This window comes from Schistocerca serialis, chromosome 3 (assembly GCF_023864345.2).
Source record: "Schistocerca serialis cubense isolate TAMUIC-IGC-003099 chromosome 3, iqSchSeri2.2, whole genome shotgun sequence".
In the NCBI taxonomy this organism is placed as follows: Eukaryota; Metazoa; Arthropoda; class Insecta; order Orthoptera; family Acrididae; genus Schistocerca; species Schistocerca serialis.
This window is the reverse complement of record NC_064640.1, coordinates 599116990-599138790: the sequence shown is the minus strand read 5'-3', so window position 1 is coordinate 599138790 and position 21801 is coordinate 599116990. Positions and strand designations below refer to the sequence as shown.

Here is a 21801-nt window from a genome sequence, read left to right as displayed (position 1 = left end):
CACACACACACACACACACACACACACACACACCTTGAATTAATACTTCATAAGTTTATTTTATTTTTGTTGTAATATTAGAAAGACTTACAGAAAGTTTGGTAACGTGCGTGCAGTACGACACAGTAATTAAATTTCTCTCAATTGCAGTTCGCCCTTTGTTCCAAATTATTGAATGATCTCAATAAACATCTGTGATAGAGTTATTAGAATCTTAGGATTCGCTGTAGTGGTGAATGAGTGAAGTTGCTCTTGCGTATCAGAAGTTGTGCGTCGTAAGCATCGTGGCAGTAAAGATGAAGGGTTTTCCTATAGTGGTTTTTCTTTCCATTCTAGCCATTTCTCATTATGTTGAAGCTAAACCTGCTGGAGCTTGTGAGTATCTTGCAGTCGTGATTGTTTTGTAATTGTTCCAGAGGTCTCTGTGTCAGAATGACGTAAGTTACGCGTGAGAAGCCCCCTTTATCCAGTTTTTCCTTGTCCTTTAAAAAATTATCTGGTTTTCGCGCATGCGAACTAAAGGGAATGTTGTTGACACAGTGACTTTATATTTACCGCACACTTTGGTTTAATTTCTGAATTTCTTGTCTATGCGTTTGTTTCGTGCTGTCAAAGAGAGATTCGCGCAGAATTTTTAACGCTAGACTCATTTCAATATTGTTTTTTTTTTTTTACAGCACCCGACGCGTCGACAAAGAATAAAAGTTCAGACAGTAAAACCGCTGTACCGCTGAATAATGGGAAACCTGGAAGTGATGACGTGCCAACCACCTTAGTACCTGTTGGAAGCACCGTAATTACAAATGGGGAAGTGCCACCTCTTGCACCTGGCGCGACACCAAGTACCACTTTATCCAGCAGCATTAACATTACTACTGTAGCTCCTACCAGCATGAATGGTTCTGCACAAACTCATAATGTTCCAACAACAACTGCTGCTAATACTACTACAACTCAGAGCTCAAGTTCTGACTCATCACCAACTACAACTACTATTGCTAGTACAACTACAACCAACAGTTCATCGAATACCGAACCAACAACATTACCCACGTCAACATCATCAAAACCAATTGTTACTTCGCCAATCCCATTTGTAGAAACGTCAACTCAGTCAATTCCAGTAAAAGATCGCAGATTTGATGGCCCAAGCTTCATTGGTAAGCTTTATTTTCGCCAGTACTTATTATTACATGCTTTCTCACTTAGAGATTAAATGCCTTTTAATTTGTGTGACACTAACCTGCAGAATGTGTTCTTATAAGGCCTGGGTGTGGTGCACCAGGTTGAATTGTCAGACTGGCTCTAATTTACTTAAAACCCTTTTGGTGATATTTTGTGTGGCCTGTCTTCTGTATGTTGAGAAAGAGCTATGTATTTCAACAATGTTTGTTTCCAGCACTTTGTTATTTGTCCAGTTTTTGTAAAATGTCTTATGAAACCTTGATACAATAAGAGGTTGCTTGGTGGTATTGAAAACATGCATTATATAGAGCTATTTTGACTTGCTGAGAACTGTGGCTGTAATACTGTAAGGTTTATAATTGAAACAATAAGCGGCCACAAGTATGGTTTATTTGGATCAGATCATGACCTGTTTTGGATTCTTCTTCAGGTGGTTGTTACATGTCTTCATTTTGTTAACTACATTAGTTATTTGAAGCTGGGCCATGCTTTGTAAATATTTGTGCGCTGCCATTAATCAGAATGGTGTGATGTATTGTTCATATAACTGAACAGCTCTGATAGTGCACATAAAAAATACATTTATTTTAAAATTCATAACAAAAACATCGAGTGATTTAGTTACCCAGAAGTACACAGCAGTGCAGCAAACCAGTAATGGATACAAAGCAAGGCCCCAGCAAGAAAACAAGTGTGTAAAAATAATTTGGAGATGGATGTGGAAAAAATCCAAAACTGGTCACAATTTGATCCAAATAAATTGTTAAACCATACGTGGGGCTGGTTGCTGTTTCAATTATAAACCTTATGTGCCATACATTAAGAAAAGTAGATGTGAAGTTACTGAGTTAATTTGTAATTTGTAGCAAATGTTGCTACAGAATTCAGGTACTCTACTTCCTTCATTTGGTGGAACACAATTTGTTGCTCAGTAGCTATCTAAAATTCTGGGATGACGACATAAAATTGAAAGTTCAATAATAACTTTGAGTAAACAGAATCTATGTTTGAAGAAATATACTACATCAAATTATTAAGATAAATCAACCTAGTTATCAAAGTAATTCTTAATGTTATCTTACAATCTTAACTTTTGATACCTTCGTGTGTTTTTAAAATTTTACTAGACGTAAGATGTACTGTACCAAGGCAATTTGCAATTTACACACTTACACAGCAAATGCATAATTATCATAAATTTTCAGAGTTTTGTAGGCACTTCTTAAAGCATTTGGGGATGTTAATAAACTTTGAGCCTATATTATTAATTACTTTGAGGGTGTCGTGTGACACCCCATAAACATTTCAGTTAGGGAGGTGGGGGAGAGGATGTGTAGGTGTCTGTGCATGTGCAGTCTTTGTGGTTCATAAGATGGTGCAGAAGAAATTGGGAAGGAATTAGTTTAGTGTGCAGAAATAAAACCTTTCAGCATTGCTGATGACATTGTAATTCTGAGTCAGCAAAGTACTTGGGAAGAGCATTTAAATTGACCATCTTCATAAAGAAATTTTAAGATGGAATATTTAGTATCGAACAAGGATGATGATATTAAGGTAGCAAAGTAACATACGAGAGCAGAAGTAGAGGATAAAAATACAGATTGGCAATAGTAAGAAATGTCCACGAAGGGGGGGGGGGGGGGGGGGAGAGAGGGAGGGAGAGAGAGAGAGAGAGAGAGAGAGAGAGAGAGAGAGAGAGAGAGAGAGAGAGAGAGAGAGTGAGAGTGTGTGTGTGTGTGTGTGTGTGTGTGTGTGTGTGTGTGTGTGTGTGTGTGTGTGACCATCCTCAGATCTTTTTCGCACCATGCCCTAAAGTGATACGGCCATAATGGCATCGTCAAAACATATAAATGTAATCAGCATAGAATCGTCTCACAGATTTAAAATATGGTGTAGAATAGGCTACATCGTCCACATAGTGATTATTCCAATAATAAAGTAACAGATTTACAGATAAAGCAATCAAATTAAAAAGCCTGTAGTGAATCTACCTCCAGCACAGAAAAGAATGAAATACACCTGTATAAAACTCTTGAGAGAATCTGCCCATCAAAGTAAAATAGTTCGCACAGTGTACAAGAAATCTTCACTTTAGAGAAGATATTCGAAGGCTGCTACACTGTAGTGTGGACTAAATGTGTGTGCATGAGAACTATTGGCCACAAGAGCATCAGTCGCAGTGTTGTCAACTGGTTTAAATATTGAAGCTGGCTGTAAGGTTATGAGCTGAAGTGTCGGAAAAAGCAGCACTGTCCTAGATACATAGCCAAAACATTGTAAAATATTCTATGTACCTATAAAACTGAATGAAACTCTTCTTCTTTCTTCTTATAACAATCTTCATTAGTTTCTTCTCTTGGAAAAATTATCTGAATTAACAAACTTGTTTCCTTTTATAGTTGACACTCAAGGAGTTTAGTTTCTTGTTTCTTCGTTTAGAAACTGAGCTGTTCCATAATTTCTCCAGTTTAGACTCTTCTGTGATTACAATCACAGACAAATTCAAAAGATTTCCTCCTCAGCATTGTCAAAGTCCTCTCTACTACCACATAAAAAATTAGGTCTCTAAAATAATTTTTGATTAATTTTAGTGCAAAGACAGACAAAACTAAAATTAATTTTTCACTCTGCAGCGTAATTTGCTCTGATGCGAAGTTTCCTGTCCGATTAAAAACTGAGAGCCAGACTAGGACAATACACTGTGACCTTCCACATTTGCAGGCAAGTGGTTCCAACTGAGCTACCTAAGTACAACCCATGATCCATCCTCAAAGCTTTATTTCGGCCAGTACCTCATCTCCTACATTCTAAATGCCGTGGACCTATTCTGTGAAAGTCTAGTAGGCTTGGAAGGAAGGAAGGAAGGAAGGATACTGTGGATCCATGGCTTAGCCATGGTCTGGAGGTTTCTAGAATTAAGTTTGGAAGGTAGGAATTAGGGTATTGCTAAAAGTAAAGCAATGACAACAGGTTGTGAGTTGTGCTAAGGTAACTCAGTTGGTAGAGCACTTGGCTGTGAAAGGTGAAGGTCCTGTAATGGAGTCAGTTTGCCACATGGTTTTAATCTACCAGGAAATTTCAAAAATACATACTCATAATTCATATTCCACTGTTAATCATACCATGAAACAAGGCACCTCCAACATTTTTCTATTGCAGTCACTATATTATTACTGTGCTTCATCTGTTTCTCTTAGGGTGACATTGTTAATTTAAGATTGATCTCTTGATTCTGCTTTTAGCCATTTGAGTATTAATGATTGGTGACCCTTTGGCTTTGCCCTATTGCAGGCTCCAACTGATGAAATATTTAGTTTCACAATTACTTTTATAATTTTTCCCCACATTGGTAGCATCTTGGATTATGTGACCATTAATAAAATTCATTAAACTTGCAGATTACCCCTGCAGGTCCAGGGGGTTAGAATAGGCCCAAGGTATTCCTGCCTGTTGTAAGAGGAGACCAAAAGGAGTGAGACATGTTGTGGCCTTCATGTGATGGTCCCCTGTAGAGTTTGACCTCCATTCTTCAAAATTTTCCGCAAAGAGTGAGCCAATTGGGAAGGGTGCCTTTCATGGTGCATCGTGTCCATCGTGCTTTGAGATCTTTAGCCCACTTTCACGTCGTTGCGTTGCAGTCCCACCCGTTCTCTATCTCTTGGAAGAGGGCACCTTCCTGTGTGTGTTTTCCATCATGCACTATGCAGTGTCGCTTTCTGTGCTGACGATGACCATGGACTTGCACCTCATATCCAGCACGGTAGCCAGTCTGTTGTGGTGGGGGCCACCATTTATACTGTTGGTTGTAGCCCCCTGACAACACACGGATCGCCCAGCTGATGACTGCATCATTAACTCCCCACATGTGCCGAGGAGTAGAAGCCTGTCGCCCCGCGGCATAGAGACTCGTGGCAATGGCCATCCTGCCAGGTGGCCTCTGCTGCGGTTGGGTGGTGCCTGTGGGGAGGGCCCCTGCTCGGAGGAGGTAGCATCAGGGTGGATTACACGCCATGAAACATAGTACGTCATCTCTTGCTGGTGGTCAGACACCAGCAGTCTCTAAGCGGTCAAGGTCTCAAGGTCTAACTTCAATGCTAAGAGATACGACCCCAAATTGTCGTCCCCCCCTGGCCACACCATGGGAGGAACACAAGGCTAAGGATGACAGCAAAGTTCATTCAACCCGGTACCTCAAATATATGAGAGTTGATGGGGCATCTTTCTTGTAAATGAAACCTCAGTTTTTTGTGGAGTATTTAGAGGACAAGTTTGGGGAGCTGGAGGGCTTGTCCAAAATTCGGTCAGGGTCAGTCTTCATCAAAACAGCATCCTCTGTCCAGTCACAGGCACTACTCGCCTGTGACAAGCTGGTAGATGTTTGTTTCTATCATGCCCCATAATAGCTCAAATATGATCCAGGGTATCACATTTCACAGGGACCTTCTTTTTCAGTCTGACGATGAACTGCATTCCAGTTTAGAGTGACGAGGTGTCCATTTCGTCTGGCACATCCACATAGGTAATCAGATTGTGACCGGTGCCTTCATCTTGGCCTTAGAGGGTGACACATTACCCAATAAGGTCAAGGTGACGGTCTACCACTGTGACGTAAAGCCATATATCCCTCCCCCAAAGTGGTGCTTTAAGTGCTGGAAGTTTGGCCATATGTCTTCCCGATGTACTTCCAGCATCACCTGTTGGGATTATGGATGTGCTTCACATTCCAATACTCTCTGTGCCCCGCCTCACATCTGTGTCAACTGTGGAGAGCATCATTGACCTTGCTCGCCAGACTGCAGGATTTTATAGAAAGAGAGGAAATCGTGGAATATACGACCTTGGACTGACTGACGTACACTAAGGCTAAGAGGAAATTTGAGCGCCTACATCATGTGGCTATGACCACCTCATACACCGCCGCTACAAGAACAGTTGTTGCCCCATCAGTTCTTCGAATTCCTGTCGCCTCTCAGAACTGGGAGACTACACCTGCCCCCTTGATAGTGGGGCACTTCCCTCCCTGTTGCTCCTGCACCACCTACTTTGGGAGCAACCCTCCCCCTAACCATCGGGGATTTCAGTCCCCACTTCGAGCCAGAGAAGCATAAGGCTTCTTCGGCCCCTCTTGCTAGGAAGGTGCCCCTTGGGTCACTCCCTTCCCATGTTCCTGCTAGTGGGAAAGATGACACCCACCAGTGGCTGAAGAGCCAAAAAGCAGCTGGTCGTGTGGCTTCACGCTCATACTCAGTCCCGGAGACTGATTCAGTGAAGTCCTCCCAGCCAGGGAAACCCAAGGAACAACATGAGAAATAGAAAAATAAGACCTCAAAGAACAAGGGACTTGGGGTGGCACCCACACCACCGCTACCTACAAGCTCTGTGTCTGAAAATGGGGTGGAGATTGTTGTGTCCGCTGAGGACCTGGATCTTTCTGGACCCTCAGACACAATGGATATAGACAGCTCAAGCAAAACGCTTGGTGGCAGCAGTTGATCCTGAGGTGTAAACTGCCTCAGTGAATGTTCCATGCCTTCCCAGTCTCAAGATGTCATCCTCCAGTGGAATTGCAGCAGTTTTTTCCACTGCCAGGCTGAGCTACAGCAACTGTTAAGCTTTACACCCGCTTTCTGCATTGCCCTCCAGGAAACCTGGTTCCCGGCAATGTGGACCCATGTCCTCAGCGGCTATAAGGGATATTACAGGAACAATAGTGACTACATGTCAGGTGGAGTTAGTGTTTATGTCCTAAACTCAGTCTGTAGTGGAAATTGTGCCCCTTCAAACCCCTCTTGAAGCTGTGGGTTTCAGGATAAGAATGATACGGGAAATAACTGTCTGCAGTGCATATCTTCCTCCAGATGGTGCAGTATCCCTGAATGTATTAACTGCACTAGTTGATCAACTCCCTAAACCTTTCCCACTTTAGGGAGATTTTAACACCCATGAGGTGGCAGCGTGCTTACTGGTAGAGGCAGAGATGTCGAAACTTTACTGTCTCAGTTCAACCTCTGCCTCTTAAAAACTGGGGCCGCCACATTTCAGTGTGGCTTGAGGTAGTTACTTGGCCATTGATTTATTAGTTTGCAGCTCAGGACTTCCCCATCTGTCCACTGGAGTGCACATGACAACCTGTGTGGTAGTGACCACTTCTCCATCTTCCTGTCACTGTCCCGGCATCAGGCCCATGGAAGCCTGCTCAGATGGGCTTTAAACAAGGTGGGCTGGGAAACTTTCACCTCTGATGTCACCATTGGCTCTCCCCCACATGGTAACATCGATGTGATGGTTGAGCAGGTGACTACCACAATCGTTTCTGAGCAGAAAATGCGATCCCTTGTTCTTCAGGATGCCCTGGCGAAAGAGTCCCTTGGTGGTTGCCGGAAGTTTCTGAAGCAATTAAGGAGCATCATCGAGCTCTACAGCAGCATGAGCAGCACCCTTCCCTAGAGCATCTGATAGCCTTTAAGCAGCTCCGTGCCTGTGCATGCCAGCTTATAAAATGACAAACATGAGTGTTGGGAGAGGTACGTGTCAACCATTGGGAGCCATAAATCACCTTTCCAAGTCTGGACGAAGATGAGACGTTTTTTTGGGTACCACACCCCAACAGGTGTCTCTGGCATTAACATCAATGGCGTGTTATCTGCTGTTGAGCACTTCGCTTGTACAGCGGATGGAAAGGAAAGTCCTCTTGTTCACCCCACACCACAGTGCACTGTATAACACACCACTTGTGGAGTGGGAGCTCCTCAGTGCTCTTGCTCATTGCCCCGACACAGCTCCTGGGCTGGATTGGATCCACAGTTAAGATGATTAAACATACCTTTTCTGACTACAAGCAACTTATCCTTGTAATCTTCAACCGGATCTGGTGCAATGACATCTTTCCATTGCACTGGCGGGAGAGCATCATCATTCCGGTGCTCAAACCTGGTCAAAACCCCCTTGACGTGGATAGCTACCAGCCCATCAGCCTCACAAACTTCCTTTGTAAGATGCTGGAACGTATAGTGTGTTGGCAGTTGGGTTGGGTCCTGGAGTCACATGGCCTACTGGCTCAATGGCAGGGCGGCTTCTGCCAGGGTCACTCTACCACCGATAATCTTGTGTCCCTCGAGTCTGCCATCCGAACAGCCTTTTCCAGACATAAACATCTGGATGCCGTCTTTTTTGACTTACGTAAAGCATACAACACAACCTGGCAACAGCATATCCTGCCACATAGTATGAGTAGTGTCTCCGGGCCCCTATCCCAGTTTTTATCCGAAGCTCCCTGTCACTCCATATTTTCCGTGTCAAAGTTGGTGCTTCCCATAGTTTCCTCCTGTATTCAGGAGAATGGTGGTCTTCAGGGCTCCGTCTTGAGTGTCTCTCTATTTTTAGAGGCTATTAACGGTCTAGCAGCAGCTGTAGGGCTGTCAGTCTCACCTTTTCTGTTTGTGGATTGCTTTGGCATTTCGTACTGCTCCTCCAGTACTGGTGTTGCCGAGTGGCCCCTACATATAGCGATTCACAAGATGCAGTCATGGGGGCTCGCCCATGACATGCAGTTTGTGGCATGCTCTTCTGTCCACATCACATCATATCATTCATCCGAAACCAGAACTTTACCTTCATGACAATCCACTCACTGTAGTGGAGACATAGCGATTCTTAGGACTGGTTTTAAATGCCCGATTGACTTCGCTACCTCACCTTTGTCAGCTTATGCGGAAGTGCTGGCAGCTCCTCAGTGCCCTCCACTGCCTGAGCAACACCAACTGGGGTGCAGATTGCTCTACACTGCTGCAGCTCTACAAAGCCCTTGTTCAATCCCGCCTTGACTATGGGAATCTGGTTTATGGTTCAGCGGCACCTTCAGCCTTGTGTGTACTCGACCCAGTGCACCACTGTGGCGTTGACCTAGCAATGGGAGCTTTTAGAAAGAGTCCAGTGACCAGTGTCTTGGCGGAGGCCAGAGTCCCTCCATTGCAGAGACGACGTGCACAACTGCTCACCAGTTACATTGCACTCATTCATAGTTTTCCTGAGCATCCAAATTTCATCTCCTTTTTCCACTTGTAGCAGTTCTTCGGCAGCCCAGGTCAGGGCTAAAGATTGTGATTTGCATGCGATTCTTTCTGTCTGAACTGGAGTCCTTTCCTTTACCACCTCCCATCCAGGTCCATCCACATACACCTCCATGGTGTACACGTAGGCCTCAGATTTGTCTGGACCTTTTGCATGACCCTAAGATCCACGGAGGCCGTTTTGAACAGCATTCCTTGCCCGATGGCTGCAGTGTGTTACTTCAGAGCTGGTGGCCATCTCTTGTGCACTTTGCCCCAGGGAATTGTTTCTTCTGTGTACTGGCTCCTTGATCAGCCTACAAGCTATCGACCAGTGCTACGCTCACCATCCTTTGGTAGCGTCCATCCAAGAGTCCATCTATGTCCTGGACTGGGCCCATTGTTCAGTGGTGTTTGTGTGGACCCAGGACACGTTGGATCCCAGGCAACGAACTTGCAGACAGGCTGGCTGGCCAAACAGGCTAAGTGGAAACCGCTTCTGGAAATGAGCATCTCTGAACCTGACCTGCATTCTGACTGACGCTGTAGGATTTTTCGGCTTTGGGAGATGGAATGGCATAACAGTACACACAACAAACTGTGTGTCATTAAGGAGACCACCAATGTGTGTAAGTCTTCCATGCAGGGCTCTTGCAGGGAATCAGTTGTCCTCTACCGGCTCTGCATTGGCCACACTTGGACGACCCACAGTTGCCTTCTGCACCGTGAAGACCCTCCTGAGTGTCGGTGCGGCACCCGGTTGACAGTGGTCCATATTGTGGTACACTGTCCCACTTTGACTGCCCAGCGACGAAATCTTGGGTTACTGTACTCGTTGCTGCTAATTTTATCAGATAATTTATCATTGGCTGATTTAGTTTTATGTTTTATTCGTGAGGGTGGGTTTTATCATCTGATTAAAGTTTTAACGCATGTCCTTTGTCGCTGTGTGTCCTACAGCCTAGTGCTTCTAGGGTGGAGGTTTTAATGTGTTGTGGAGTGGCTGGCCTCTCCCTTTTATTCTCATGGTCAGCCAGACATGGTAATCTACTTTATCGTTTTAATCTCTTCGTGCGGTTTCTTGCGTTTCTGTGGTTTCCTTGTCCCCTTTTTGTCCATTTACATGTTTGCTTCCCTTCATCGTTCTTGTGATTTTTTCCTTTCATTCAGTTTTGAGTTGTCAGTCTGGTTTGTTTTATTCAGAACAAGGTCCCTTTCCCCCTCTTTTAATCCAGCCAACCAAAATTGCAGTTGCTAAACTCATTCTTGATCGTGTCCTATGTATTATATTCACCAAAAGTCTCGCAGGGGTAGATATGCTGCATTCTAGTTCCTTCCATTGTCCTCTCTTGTAATATTAACCCTCTTCACTATGCTAACACTACTTAAAAATTCACTTGGATTGTTCTTTGGTGTAGGTAATAACTGTTTTTACTCTTGGAGGTGAACTAGTTTTCCAGTAACAGCATTATAGATTTGCAATACAAATCTTATGCACTTACTTAATTTTGCACCAGTAATCATAAAACACTTTAGTTTTACCCCTGAGAATCGTACCTTTCCCCTCCCCAAAATTCGCTTAATCTTTTGTTCATTTTTAGACCAGTATTTCTCCAAAGATGACTTTGTACTCCCAAGAATTACAAAAGCAACCATCCATAAGCAACCATTTAAGCAGACTCTGCGCAAAGGGAATTTTCCCTTTCAAACCAACTACTGCAGAACCTTCTTTAACTGAATTTAAAGAGACTGAGAAACAGCCAATTCAGTTTAACAGAGTTAGAATAAATGATGTACTTGAGTAAACATCAGACTGTAAATATATTTTTTTGTGTTATGGATACCAACAAATGAGGATGTTCTATTGTAATGACATCTCAGAAAAATAAAAATAACTACACTGTACATTTACTGTAGTACTTCTGACATTACTTCAATTGAGAAAGTGTAATTTAATTTTAAAGTCTTTTTGTTTCTTGAATATTTAAAGAGATTTTGGCATGCTTCTAAGATTTCATCTTCTTGCTTACTGTGCTGCATAAAATGTATAGTTTACCAGTGTCAGGCCAAGTGGTTTAGTGGCAAAGTGGTTGCCTGAAAATGGAGGTTTTGGGGTAAAATCCTGGTAGAACTACATAAATTATCAGTCTGTATTTAATAAAGACATCACCTGTAACTAGTGTGAAAAGTTATCTGGAATGACACATGGTTCAGATTCTTTGTCAAACTGTAGGTCCCCTTTCCTCAATTGGTTAAATAGTGCAGATTGGGGACACAGATGAAAGTTGCTGTAGTGCTGTCAAGTTCAAAGAATTGCACCTGGCCATTGTGCCGCGAAAAATAAGCCAACCGTTTCCAATTTCCTTTATACATTCATTGTTTCTGATTGTTCTTCTTAAATCAAAATTCACTATCTTCTCGTGTACTGTTGAAGACTTAAAAGAATAATGAAGCTTAATTCAGCATACTGTTTTGTTCCTATTGCCACCCTATCTTTTAATTGGTACCTTGTCTCATTTGAGATTTTCTTTTGCTTTCTTCATACCAGCAACATTATTTAAATGTTTACGTAAGTTCCATTGTTAGGTAGCCCCTTCCATCTGTCCATTTAATCATACTTATCTAAGATACTGCACTTTTTGCTCAATTTAATCAGGTGTGTCTCGATATAAATCTGTAACTGAAAATTTTTACTTCCTCTCAAATGATCTGTTCTTGTTTTATCATAGGTGTTCAAAGCCACATGTAGTTCAGAAGTAATTTAGGACTGCAGAATTCGTATGTCAATTTATTTGTCGTTTGTTGTGTAAATTTTATTGTACCACAGATCTCCAGGTCCTCAGTTTGTCATTGTTGTTTCATTCTGAAGGCTGGTTTGATACAGCCCCCCATGCTACCCCATCTTGAACAAGCTTCTTAATCTCTGAATAACTACTGCAACCTACAGCCTTCTGAATCTGTTTTCGGTATTCATGTCTTGATATCCTTCTACCATTTTTACCCTCCACACTCCCCTCCAGTACTAAATAGGTGATGACTTGATGTCTCAGAATGTTTCCAATAACTGCCCCTTTCTTTTATGCAAGTTGTACCACAAATTTCGTGTCCCACAAATTCTATTCAGTAGCCCCTCATCAGTTACACAATCTACCCATTAATCTTCTACAGTCTTCTGTAGCAACACATTTCAAAACCCACTAGTCTATTCTTGTCCAGACTGTTTCATCACGTTTTACTTCCATGTGGGGCTATATTCTATACAAACACCTTCGGAAAAGAGTTGCTAACATATCTGTATTGCATATAAACAAATTTCTCTTATTCAGAAACACTTTCATTGCCATTTAAACTCTACATTTTATATACTTTACTTAGGCCTTCATCAGTTATTTTGCTGCCTAGATAGCAGAACTCGTCTACTGCTTTTAGTGTCTAGTTCCTAAACTAATTCCATTGGCTCTGCACAATTGAATTCCTCCCTTCAACTTCATAAAATTGTTGACCCTGGATGGCTTCAGTGTATTTGTGACATACATTTCCATTTAGAAAGAAAGGAATTTGTCCTTTTTGCTAGTCTGGTGGGCTGTGGATTATTTTTTCTAATCATTGAATGTGGTGTGAAGTTTCATTGGTCACAGTTACATAACTCTCTTTAAATGTCAATAATAAAATTCCCCTTTCTCTACCCACTTCTCAGATACGGGTAAGTGAATAGGTTCCTTATTTTGTAGTTCATAAATGGCCATAACATGTTCTTAGCTTTACTGCTTTTATTCTAGGATCTGATTTTGGATGACGTGTAAGAATATTTTTGTTTGATGGTGTAATACCATTGATTAGTTAAGACACTATCACGGCAGCTGCCTCAGAAAGCAACAAATGAGGACCTTGACCAGTCGAGGACAGATCAGTGTGTGTGTGTGTGTGTGTGTGTGTGTGTGTGTGTGTGTGTGTGTGTGTGTGTCAATCTGTGCCTCCCTCTTGAAGGACAAATAGCCTGCACCCATGTTCCCTGCTTCTGCAATCAAGACTTTACCTGTCACTAGAGTGAAAACTTATCTGAAATGACATGTGGTTCAGATTATTTGTCAAACTGTAGGTCCCATTTCCTCACTTGGTTAAATGATCTTCTGAAATGTGTTCTGAAAAGAATACTAAATCATCTATTGAGAAAAAAATCTGTATCAGTTATCAGAAACAATACAAAATTATAGGCAAATTACGTTTGATAAAAAACAAATTACGGATATTTGACAGCCAATGTAATTGACTAAATAAGACTTATAATGTGCTTAGATGTTGTGTAAAATATTTGACAACTTAGGTTAATCACTTTCATGGTGCTTCTGTTGTATTATTCTCTCTCTCTCTCTCTCTCTCTCTCTCTCTCTCTCACACACACACACACACACACACACACACACACACACACACACACCAATGCCTTTACCAGTCATTTGCAGTAACAGAATGAGAGACAGCATAAGAGTTCCTGAAGGTTTTATGCGGTCATGTTAGTCAGACGCCTTACGCTGCCTGTTATAGTTAATCTTTGTTTATGCCCATTAAATTGCACTCAGGTCGCAGTTGTCTGACAGAAGGTGAAGCACGCTGCTTCTGAGGCTTTTAGCTAATTTGTCAAAGTTGTCTTTTCATGAGATTTCTGTACTTGCACTACGGCATACATCTCAGCCTTTGCCATGTTGTCATTGCATTCTACCCCCCTCTTTTGTAACCATTCAGTCGGCAGCCTTGAGTAATTCACTGGTGGTATTTTGTCCGTTTGCCTACAATAGAAAACATTGTTCATAACAGTGACAGGATTGGGCAGGAGATTTGGAAGCACCATCTCTGAAAACCATTCCTTGAACTTCGCAGAATTCATTTGGTCAAGATATTCTCCTTGTTCAGGTTTAGCTCTGCTTGCATCAGATCTGTTTCTTGATCCAACCGTTCCCACTATAATTCTTCTGGAGGCAGTTCACCACACTGTGATGTCCGTCAAGTCTTTAGGTTTCTGCTAAAAGCAGCTTCATGTTAAGTTGCTATTGACCCATGACTTGTCAAGATAAGTCTTTGGAAGCACCCCTAATACTCTTAATGTGCACAAGGAAACATGACTGCCAGAGCAGTGCCGCCATCTTCTGGGAACAGATGGATCTCCATACAAATCCCTTAGACTTGTCATTTCTAGAGATACTGCCCCATCTCCAAATAAAAATAAAGTAATTCGAACCTAACTGCTGCAGTGTTGAATATAAAAAACTATACACTTTTACAGTACAGATTAGATGTAACTGAAACTGGCTTGTTCTTCCCAGCAGTCTGACAGTTCATGAGGATGAGAGCTGGCAAAATTCCTAATAATGTGTAGGTGCCACAGACTTTAGCCAGTGGAAGTGGCTGCTCTTTTATGGGCCTGTGTGATGGTGTGTAGATATTTTTTCTGTTCATTTTTTTCACCTTGGGGCATTGCAGCACATTGTGCATCATTTTACGAGCACCAGTGACCCCTTTCCTTTCACGGGTCACAATGTAATCAAACTGTGTGACAGACCTGAGACTTATTTTAAAATAAGAGAATGAGCAGCAGGCTACTCAAAACGCAAAGCAAAAAAAATTGACTAAAAAATGTTTGAGGCATTCAGTAATGGTTAGCATTGCCATAAAAGTAGCCTCATACTATGTGGCTGCTGGTGACCACAGCAGACAGTAATGCCAGGTGCTGAGCTTGACCTGGTGGTGAAACATCTATCACTAAGTGTGTATCAGTCAACATCTAGAGCAACTAGAGCTCAAAACAGCCTGTCCCCATCTAAAACTAACATGATACGGCGTCAGAATAAGAGAACATATGGTTTGCTTTCTAACCCTACCTAATTTTACTGAGGTACAGAACAGTAATGTTGTGTGAAGTTATTAAAATTACATCAGAAATATGTTGTGCAGGATTTATTATAGCGAGGGAAATTTGTGCTTAGTGAGTTGACTTTTCTCATTAGTAGGAACATTGAAAATTCGTTTATTGTAAGCAAGTTGACTGAATTTTTTGCTTCAGTATAGACTTTCTATGGGAAAGTAAATTCACTGTACAGTGCAGTAAGGTTGTGGAAAACTTCTATTAGTACTCCTTTAGTCACTAACAACTTCATTAAATATCAAATATTGCGTGCCTGTTGTAAATTATAACTTAATGTGAATATGAAATTTGATAGTAATTTTAATAAGTCTTCAGACTAATATTTTTGTTTTAAATTTCAGGTGGAATTGTGCTTTCTTTGGGCACAATGGCAATTGGATTTGTGGCTTTCAAGTTCTACAAAGCTCGTACAGAAAGGAACTATCACACTCTTTAATTGACTGTGTCGTTATTTTGGAATTGGAATATCAAGAGGTCATATTTTGCTTGTGTAAAAGTTACTTTATACAGAAATCTCTGGAACAAATGTTTATAGATCCTATTTCCAATACATTTATAGAATCTCACTTACACGTAAAATAATAGTTAAAATTGTCTTGATTACTGACCACTGTCTGTTATTATGGGAACTTAGGGTATAGATGTTAAAATGCTTAATTGGCATACATTTTGAGATGTCAGTGGTGGTTGTGATGAGATTAAATTCTCATGTATTTACATCATGCCTGCCTGTACAGTTACGAATGTATATTTTTTGATCAGTGTATTTGCAAAATGCTTTGCTCAAGTCTGCTTTGTGGTTACTGTACAGAGTTGACACTGATTTGTGTATAGATGTTTTTCCAGGCAAATTGAGAGCATATAAAGTATGTAATAAGTCACAAGTTGCATTCACTGCACATTTTTTATATTCTATGTGCAACCACAAATTGTAATTGTTGCTGTAAAAAGATGTAACACAGTTTTGTTTTCATAATATTTTTTCTTTCCCCTTTCAACATTTTAGCTTGTTGAGAATGTTTGACAGGTCAGTTTTAAATGCAGATTATAGTGATGTGATGATGAAAACTGTCTGCATAGTAAAGCTACCACCTGGATATTAACAATGTACTGCATGAAAAATGACTATTTTTGGTCCATATTTTTCAACTTCCAATTTCATATACTTCAGCAATATCCTGGCTTACAGACATGAAAATCTGCTTACATCACAATCTCAACTCCTTAACATTTATGTACAGTTAGGATACAGTCTGTGATCACATTAAAATATTTAATTAAGATTGTTATGGGATAAGTAATAAGAGTGGAGTGTGTGAATGATTGTCATATGTTACTGGCGTCCATAATAGTAAGGTATTTTTTGTTTTTGTTAAATTTTTTTTCTGCCAGACATTTCAGTGAAATGTAAGCCATGGCACGAGTTGTTTTTCTGTAAACAGTGTAGGTTGGTTATGTCCTTAGTGGTAGGTTCAGTGCTCAGTTGAGCTAGCTAAAAGGAATTCAAACTACAGATATCACAGTGTCAGGCAGTTGTCCTGAAATTTGAAGCTGAACTGTTTCTTATTTTTTGAATTAATGAGTACTACTACTCACACTTTATTTTTGTGTAGCCAGCAAGAGGCAGCCTTGCTTGAGGCAATGTCTGGAGATCTAACCCTGAACAAAAGTATTTCTTTCCAACTCCTTTCAGCCATGTTCAGCAAGTTCTGAAGACTGAAATCTGTGATATTGAAGTTAAGTGTGTGTGTGTGTGTGTGTGTGTGTGTGTGTGTGTGTGTGTGTGTGTGTGTGTCAGTCATTACGGTTGGTATGAGTTGAAATGGGCCTGAGAGAAGGCATGTGTGTTGCTTAAATTGCTGTGCACAATTTGGCAGGCTTGTAGAAAATAAATTTTATTAGTTGGCTCCTCACATGTAGTTATTTTGCAAATTCAGTGTATTATAATAATGTTAATGAAAGCATTGGTGTGCTATAAATCTGTAATTGAAGAAAATCCTTCTGTATCATCAGGAGTACGATTTGCAGTTACTCTCAATAACTTTTTTCTGCACAGTTTTATATAGTGGAAGCTCTTTTGTAAGTGCACATGTACCATTTGGAGTGTTAAAATTTGAAAGCTGGATATTTGATCTGAAAAGATTTTTTGTTTTTGTTTAGCCATCATTATCTTATCATGATTTGTTTTGTCTTAGAAGTTCCTTTAGGCCAGTTGGAGTACTTAAATTTGATTCTCATCTGGCAGTGCAGTGGTCAGTTGTGACAGCATTGTATAATAAATAAATTGTTCTGGAAAGGTCTTTGCAGTTAGTGTGGTTAGACTTTTCTCGATGATTACCTTTCTGAAAGGGCCAGTCATTAATGATTATTATATATATTCATTATTCTGGACGAAATTCTTTGTTCCTTTGTTACATGTAATCTATTATGGGGTACTTCATTTGAAGACATTTAGGCACTGCAAACAGATTCAGAACTTCAGCGTTTGGCTTGTTTCATGGCTTTTCTGTCTTCTCATAGTTTTAAAGTATTCTTATACATATTCTACTGAAGGGCAAAAAAGAAACTGGTATTTTTGCTGCAGAATTTGTTGTCTAAATCATATGCAAAGATATTTGATAACATTTTGTCATAATGAATTGTGAAGCCCTCTGACACATGGATAAATGGTGCATTTTCAGGTAAGCTTATTTCAGTTCATAGTTCATTGGCAAGGACTTCCTTGTACTACTTGCTCATTGTTTGTGCATTGGGGTTAATTTTCCTTGGTTATTAAGTGACCTTTGCATTTACTTTCTGTCATATGCAATTACACACAAATGCAGAGTTAAACATCTAGAGACTACATGCATTGTTAAAATGAAATTACTTGGGTGGGAAGTCCTTCATAACAGTGCCTTAAGTTTCAGTGCATAATTTCAATTGAACAGTAAAAAATAATGTGAAGGAAAAAGCACCATTTATCAAAGCTTCAATGAAAAGATACTCAGTTTCATAGGTAAAGTGAAGATGTTTCATTTGCACTAGCAGACAGTTTTATTTTGTGACACTTAATAAAATGGGGCAAATGCAGTCTACTGTTTTAGGTTGCAGTAGCAAAATGTGAAAAGTTAAAATTTCACAAATATTGTTTGCTGGTTTCCAATCTGTCCAGATGTATATCATTTGTAATGCAAAGTCAATTAGGAAAACTGTCATCTCGGGGATATGAAATTAGCAATAGAAGCATAAAATGTTAAAGTAACTTGGTGATTATTCAATTGGTATCAATGGAATTAGCTTGGAAAAATAAAGTGCTCTTAATGTAGTTCACTTACATATTAAGTGTTAATGTGAATACTTCTGGAACAGAAATGGTCATTTAAAGAAGTGTTGAAAGCTATTGTTGCCTTCCTGTGTATTTTTAAATTAATAGGGGCTTCAAACAGAATTGTCATTTCAGTGGTTTATGATCTTGCACACACATTTGGTTAGTGTGTTGAGTGTATTCCTAAAGTTTCTTAAATATGCAAATTGATTGTGTGTGTGTGTGTGTGTGTGTGTGTGTGTGTGTGTGTGTGTGTGTGTTCAGAAAATTTGTCATGTAGTATAAAGCACGTCATGTTCTTGATAAACATTGTTCTGTGTGTGCCTTGAGAATTATCACATTTGTTTCAAATTTTCCTTGAATTTTAATGTCTTAATAGTAGTTACGATATTCTGTGTTGGTCTATAAATTGAAAAAGTGGCCAAGATGAAATAGTGGTGCATTGCTTCTAAAACAAACTGAGCACATCAGAGTTGGAGGAGCATTCAACACAGTTAATTTTACTCAGTGTTATCTTATGTAGATTCTGTATGAATTTGAGAAAGGCAACCAATTTCTATAAATCATTTAAAGCTAATGCTGTTATTTCTATTTTGATATGAATCATTGTATGAGCAAAGTTTCTAATTTGTTGTTGAGTAGTACCTATTATTTGCTTACTGAAAAAATTGATAAAATTTAGATTATAATTTTCTGTAGCTTCACTGGTCCTTAACTAAGCAATAACACTTAAATGGAAGTCTGGCTAAAATTTTGTTTCCAATGTTTGAAAAGAACTCTGTACTTTTGGGTTCAGTGCACTGCATGTGGTATGTGAATGTAGTTAAACCTTGTACCTTGGTATGTGCATCCTGTCAATCAAAAACAGAGGTAATAGGGAAAGCAGTCGGCATCCCTTCAGTCTTATCTGTTGTTAAAATTTGCTTTACTGGAAACTGCTTGAGTTTTAAATATAAATAGAATCATCATTCCCATTTTCATAGATGTATTTTGCTTTTCTACAGTTTGTATATTAAATTCATAAGTTTTAAATAAATATATTTACAAAAATTTGACAAGATGTTCTGTTTATTTAAGATTAAGTGTTGCTTTAAGGCTTTCTGTGTGTAGTAACTTCAGTGTCAAGTCAGCAAGCATCTCTGGGGGCTCATACCACTCGGGCTGAGAGTCCACAGTGGTTTCACAAGTACACTACACACACTAGATTCAAATGTTGTCACAGTCATATTTTTTATTTCTAAGTAAGTTAGATTAAGCAGCTAATACGTTGTAGAGCTAAATTGTGAGTAGTGTGTGGCACAAAGTAATGTAGTTAACTGAAATTTGTTGAACTTCATCAGTTGGAGTTCATTTTTTTTTTTTTTTTTTTAAGAAACTTTATTTAACACACACCCAAAAATTTCAAACACTAAATGTAAATGTTTTTTTAGACTTTGGTTTGACATTTAATTGTTCTAATCACTTCACAGGTGTATGCACTTAAAAAGAAGCAGTCCAATAGAATTCATCACAAGATAGGCATTTGAACATTGTTTCGCTCATGGTATATAGGCTTCGTGATTAATAGATAATCCCTTCATATTATGTAAAACATGTCTTCCCTGCCTGCCTAAATGTTCAGGTCAGTGGGTTACTTCCTGCTGTAATCCTTTAGTGTCAAGATCATTGACACTGAAAACTGTTACTGGTTGATAAGTATTTCCTTTAAATGTGGAGGTAAAAATTGATTTGATCATAGATATATGGAACAGGTCGATTGCTCAAGCAATTACCTTCAAATCTAAAATAGACAAAAATAGTTTGAAGAAAGTTCTACCTTATTATATTTACTACAATAAAACAGTGACGGAACAAGCCATTAAAATTTCATTGCAGTGAGTATTGTCGCATGTAGTACACTCACGCACTTACTGAAATTGTCCAATATGATAATAATATAGAAAACACACTAATCTGTGAAAAGGCACAAACAGTATGTAGTTATGTTTAGTGTATAAAAAAATAAACATAAAGAATTTTTGGAGTTTCGTGGTAGTAAAGTAATTCAAAAGAAAATTCAAATTATGAGAGTAAAACCAAAAGTAAGGTCTCCTTTTAAGTACATAGACCTGTTTATTTCTACAATGGTTTACATCAGTTTACAGCTTGAACATTTAGCTATTTTTCGACATAGTCACTGTTTCTGTCGATGCATTTTTGTAGACACCTTGGCAGTTTTTGAATACCCATGTCATATCCGCTCGCCGCCATGCTGTTCAGAAAGTTATGAACGTCTTCTTTCACCTCATTATCGGAGCTGAATCACTATTCAGCCAGATGTTCTTTTAACCTAGGGAACAGGTGAAAGTCACTGGTGCCAAATCAGGACTAAAGGGTGGGTGATTATGTTCCACAGAAACTGTTGCAGGAGAGCAACGGTTTGCCGAGCGATGTGTGGGCGAGTGTTGTCATGGAGAATGTGTACGCCCTTGCTCAACATTTCTCTCCTCCAGTTCTGAGTTGCCCGTTTGAGTTTACTCAGTCTCACAGTACCTGTCAGTGTTGTTTGTGGTCCCAGCGATTCAGCTCTGACGACGAGGTGAAAGAAGAGGGTCATAACCTTCAGAACAGCATGGCGGCGAGCTGGTATGACATGGGCATACAAAAACTGCCACAGCGTCCACAAAAATGCATAGACAGAAACGGTGACAGTCGAAAAATAGCTAAATGTTCAAGCTGTAAACTGATGTAAACCATTGTAGAAATACAGGTCAATGTACTTAAAAAAATGGAGACATTACTTTTGGGATTCCCCTCATAATTTGACAAGATGAAAGCTATAAAAGGGCAGAGAGGAGATGTTGCACCACTGATGAGTTTATTGCAGTCAGCAGTGGTGGCATACTTCAAAATGTGCATGAATTAATTGTTTTCTTCAGTTGCTGCTGTGGAAGAGGGCAGATGGATCATGCGGAAGAAATCTTGCTGTCGCCTTGGTTTCCCATGAGCCTTTGTCACAATTGGTCTGACTGCCATGTATTAATGCATCACATTTTAACACATGACATTAAAAATATCAAACCACTAAAGGAGCATAAGTGTCAGGAAACTCATTCTGACTAAATGTGGACCGTTTGTTCAAAATCTGTTTTGGAGAGCACTTTCCATTCAGTAAGATTTAAATTTCTTGTACATTGAGCAGTCTTTCCTGGATAACTGTATGTAGCACTTTGGTGTTCTGTTTTATGTATACTCCTTTAAAGTGTGTGTCAAGCGAACATCCTCCCCCCAGGGGATCCACAACTCTTTTGTGGATACGTGCGTAGCGAGCACGGGGCCCCGAGCTAATGTGGCCTTCCTTC

General features: G+C 40.0%; 1 protein-coding gene across 1 annotated transcript; it reads left to right on the top strand.

Moving 5' to 3' along the window:
• Positions 1 to 201: 201 nt before the first annotated feature.
• Positions 202 to 19510, top strand: LOC126470477 (sialomucin core protein 24-like). The gene is made up of 3 exons (XM_050098346.1): positions 202 to 375; positions 678 to 1160; positions 15495 to 19510. Exons 1-3 carry the CDS (start codon positions 237 to 239, stop codon positions 15587 to 15589), a joined length of 717 nt encoding a protein of 238 aa, XP_049954303.1. The 5' UTR covers positions 202 to 236; the 3' UTR covers positions 15590 to 19510.
• The last annotated feature ends 2291 nt before the right edge of the window (positions 19511 to 21801 follow it).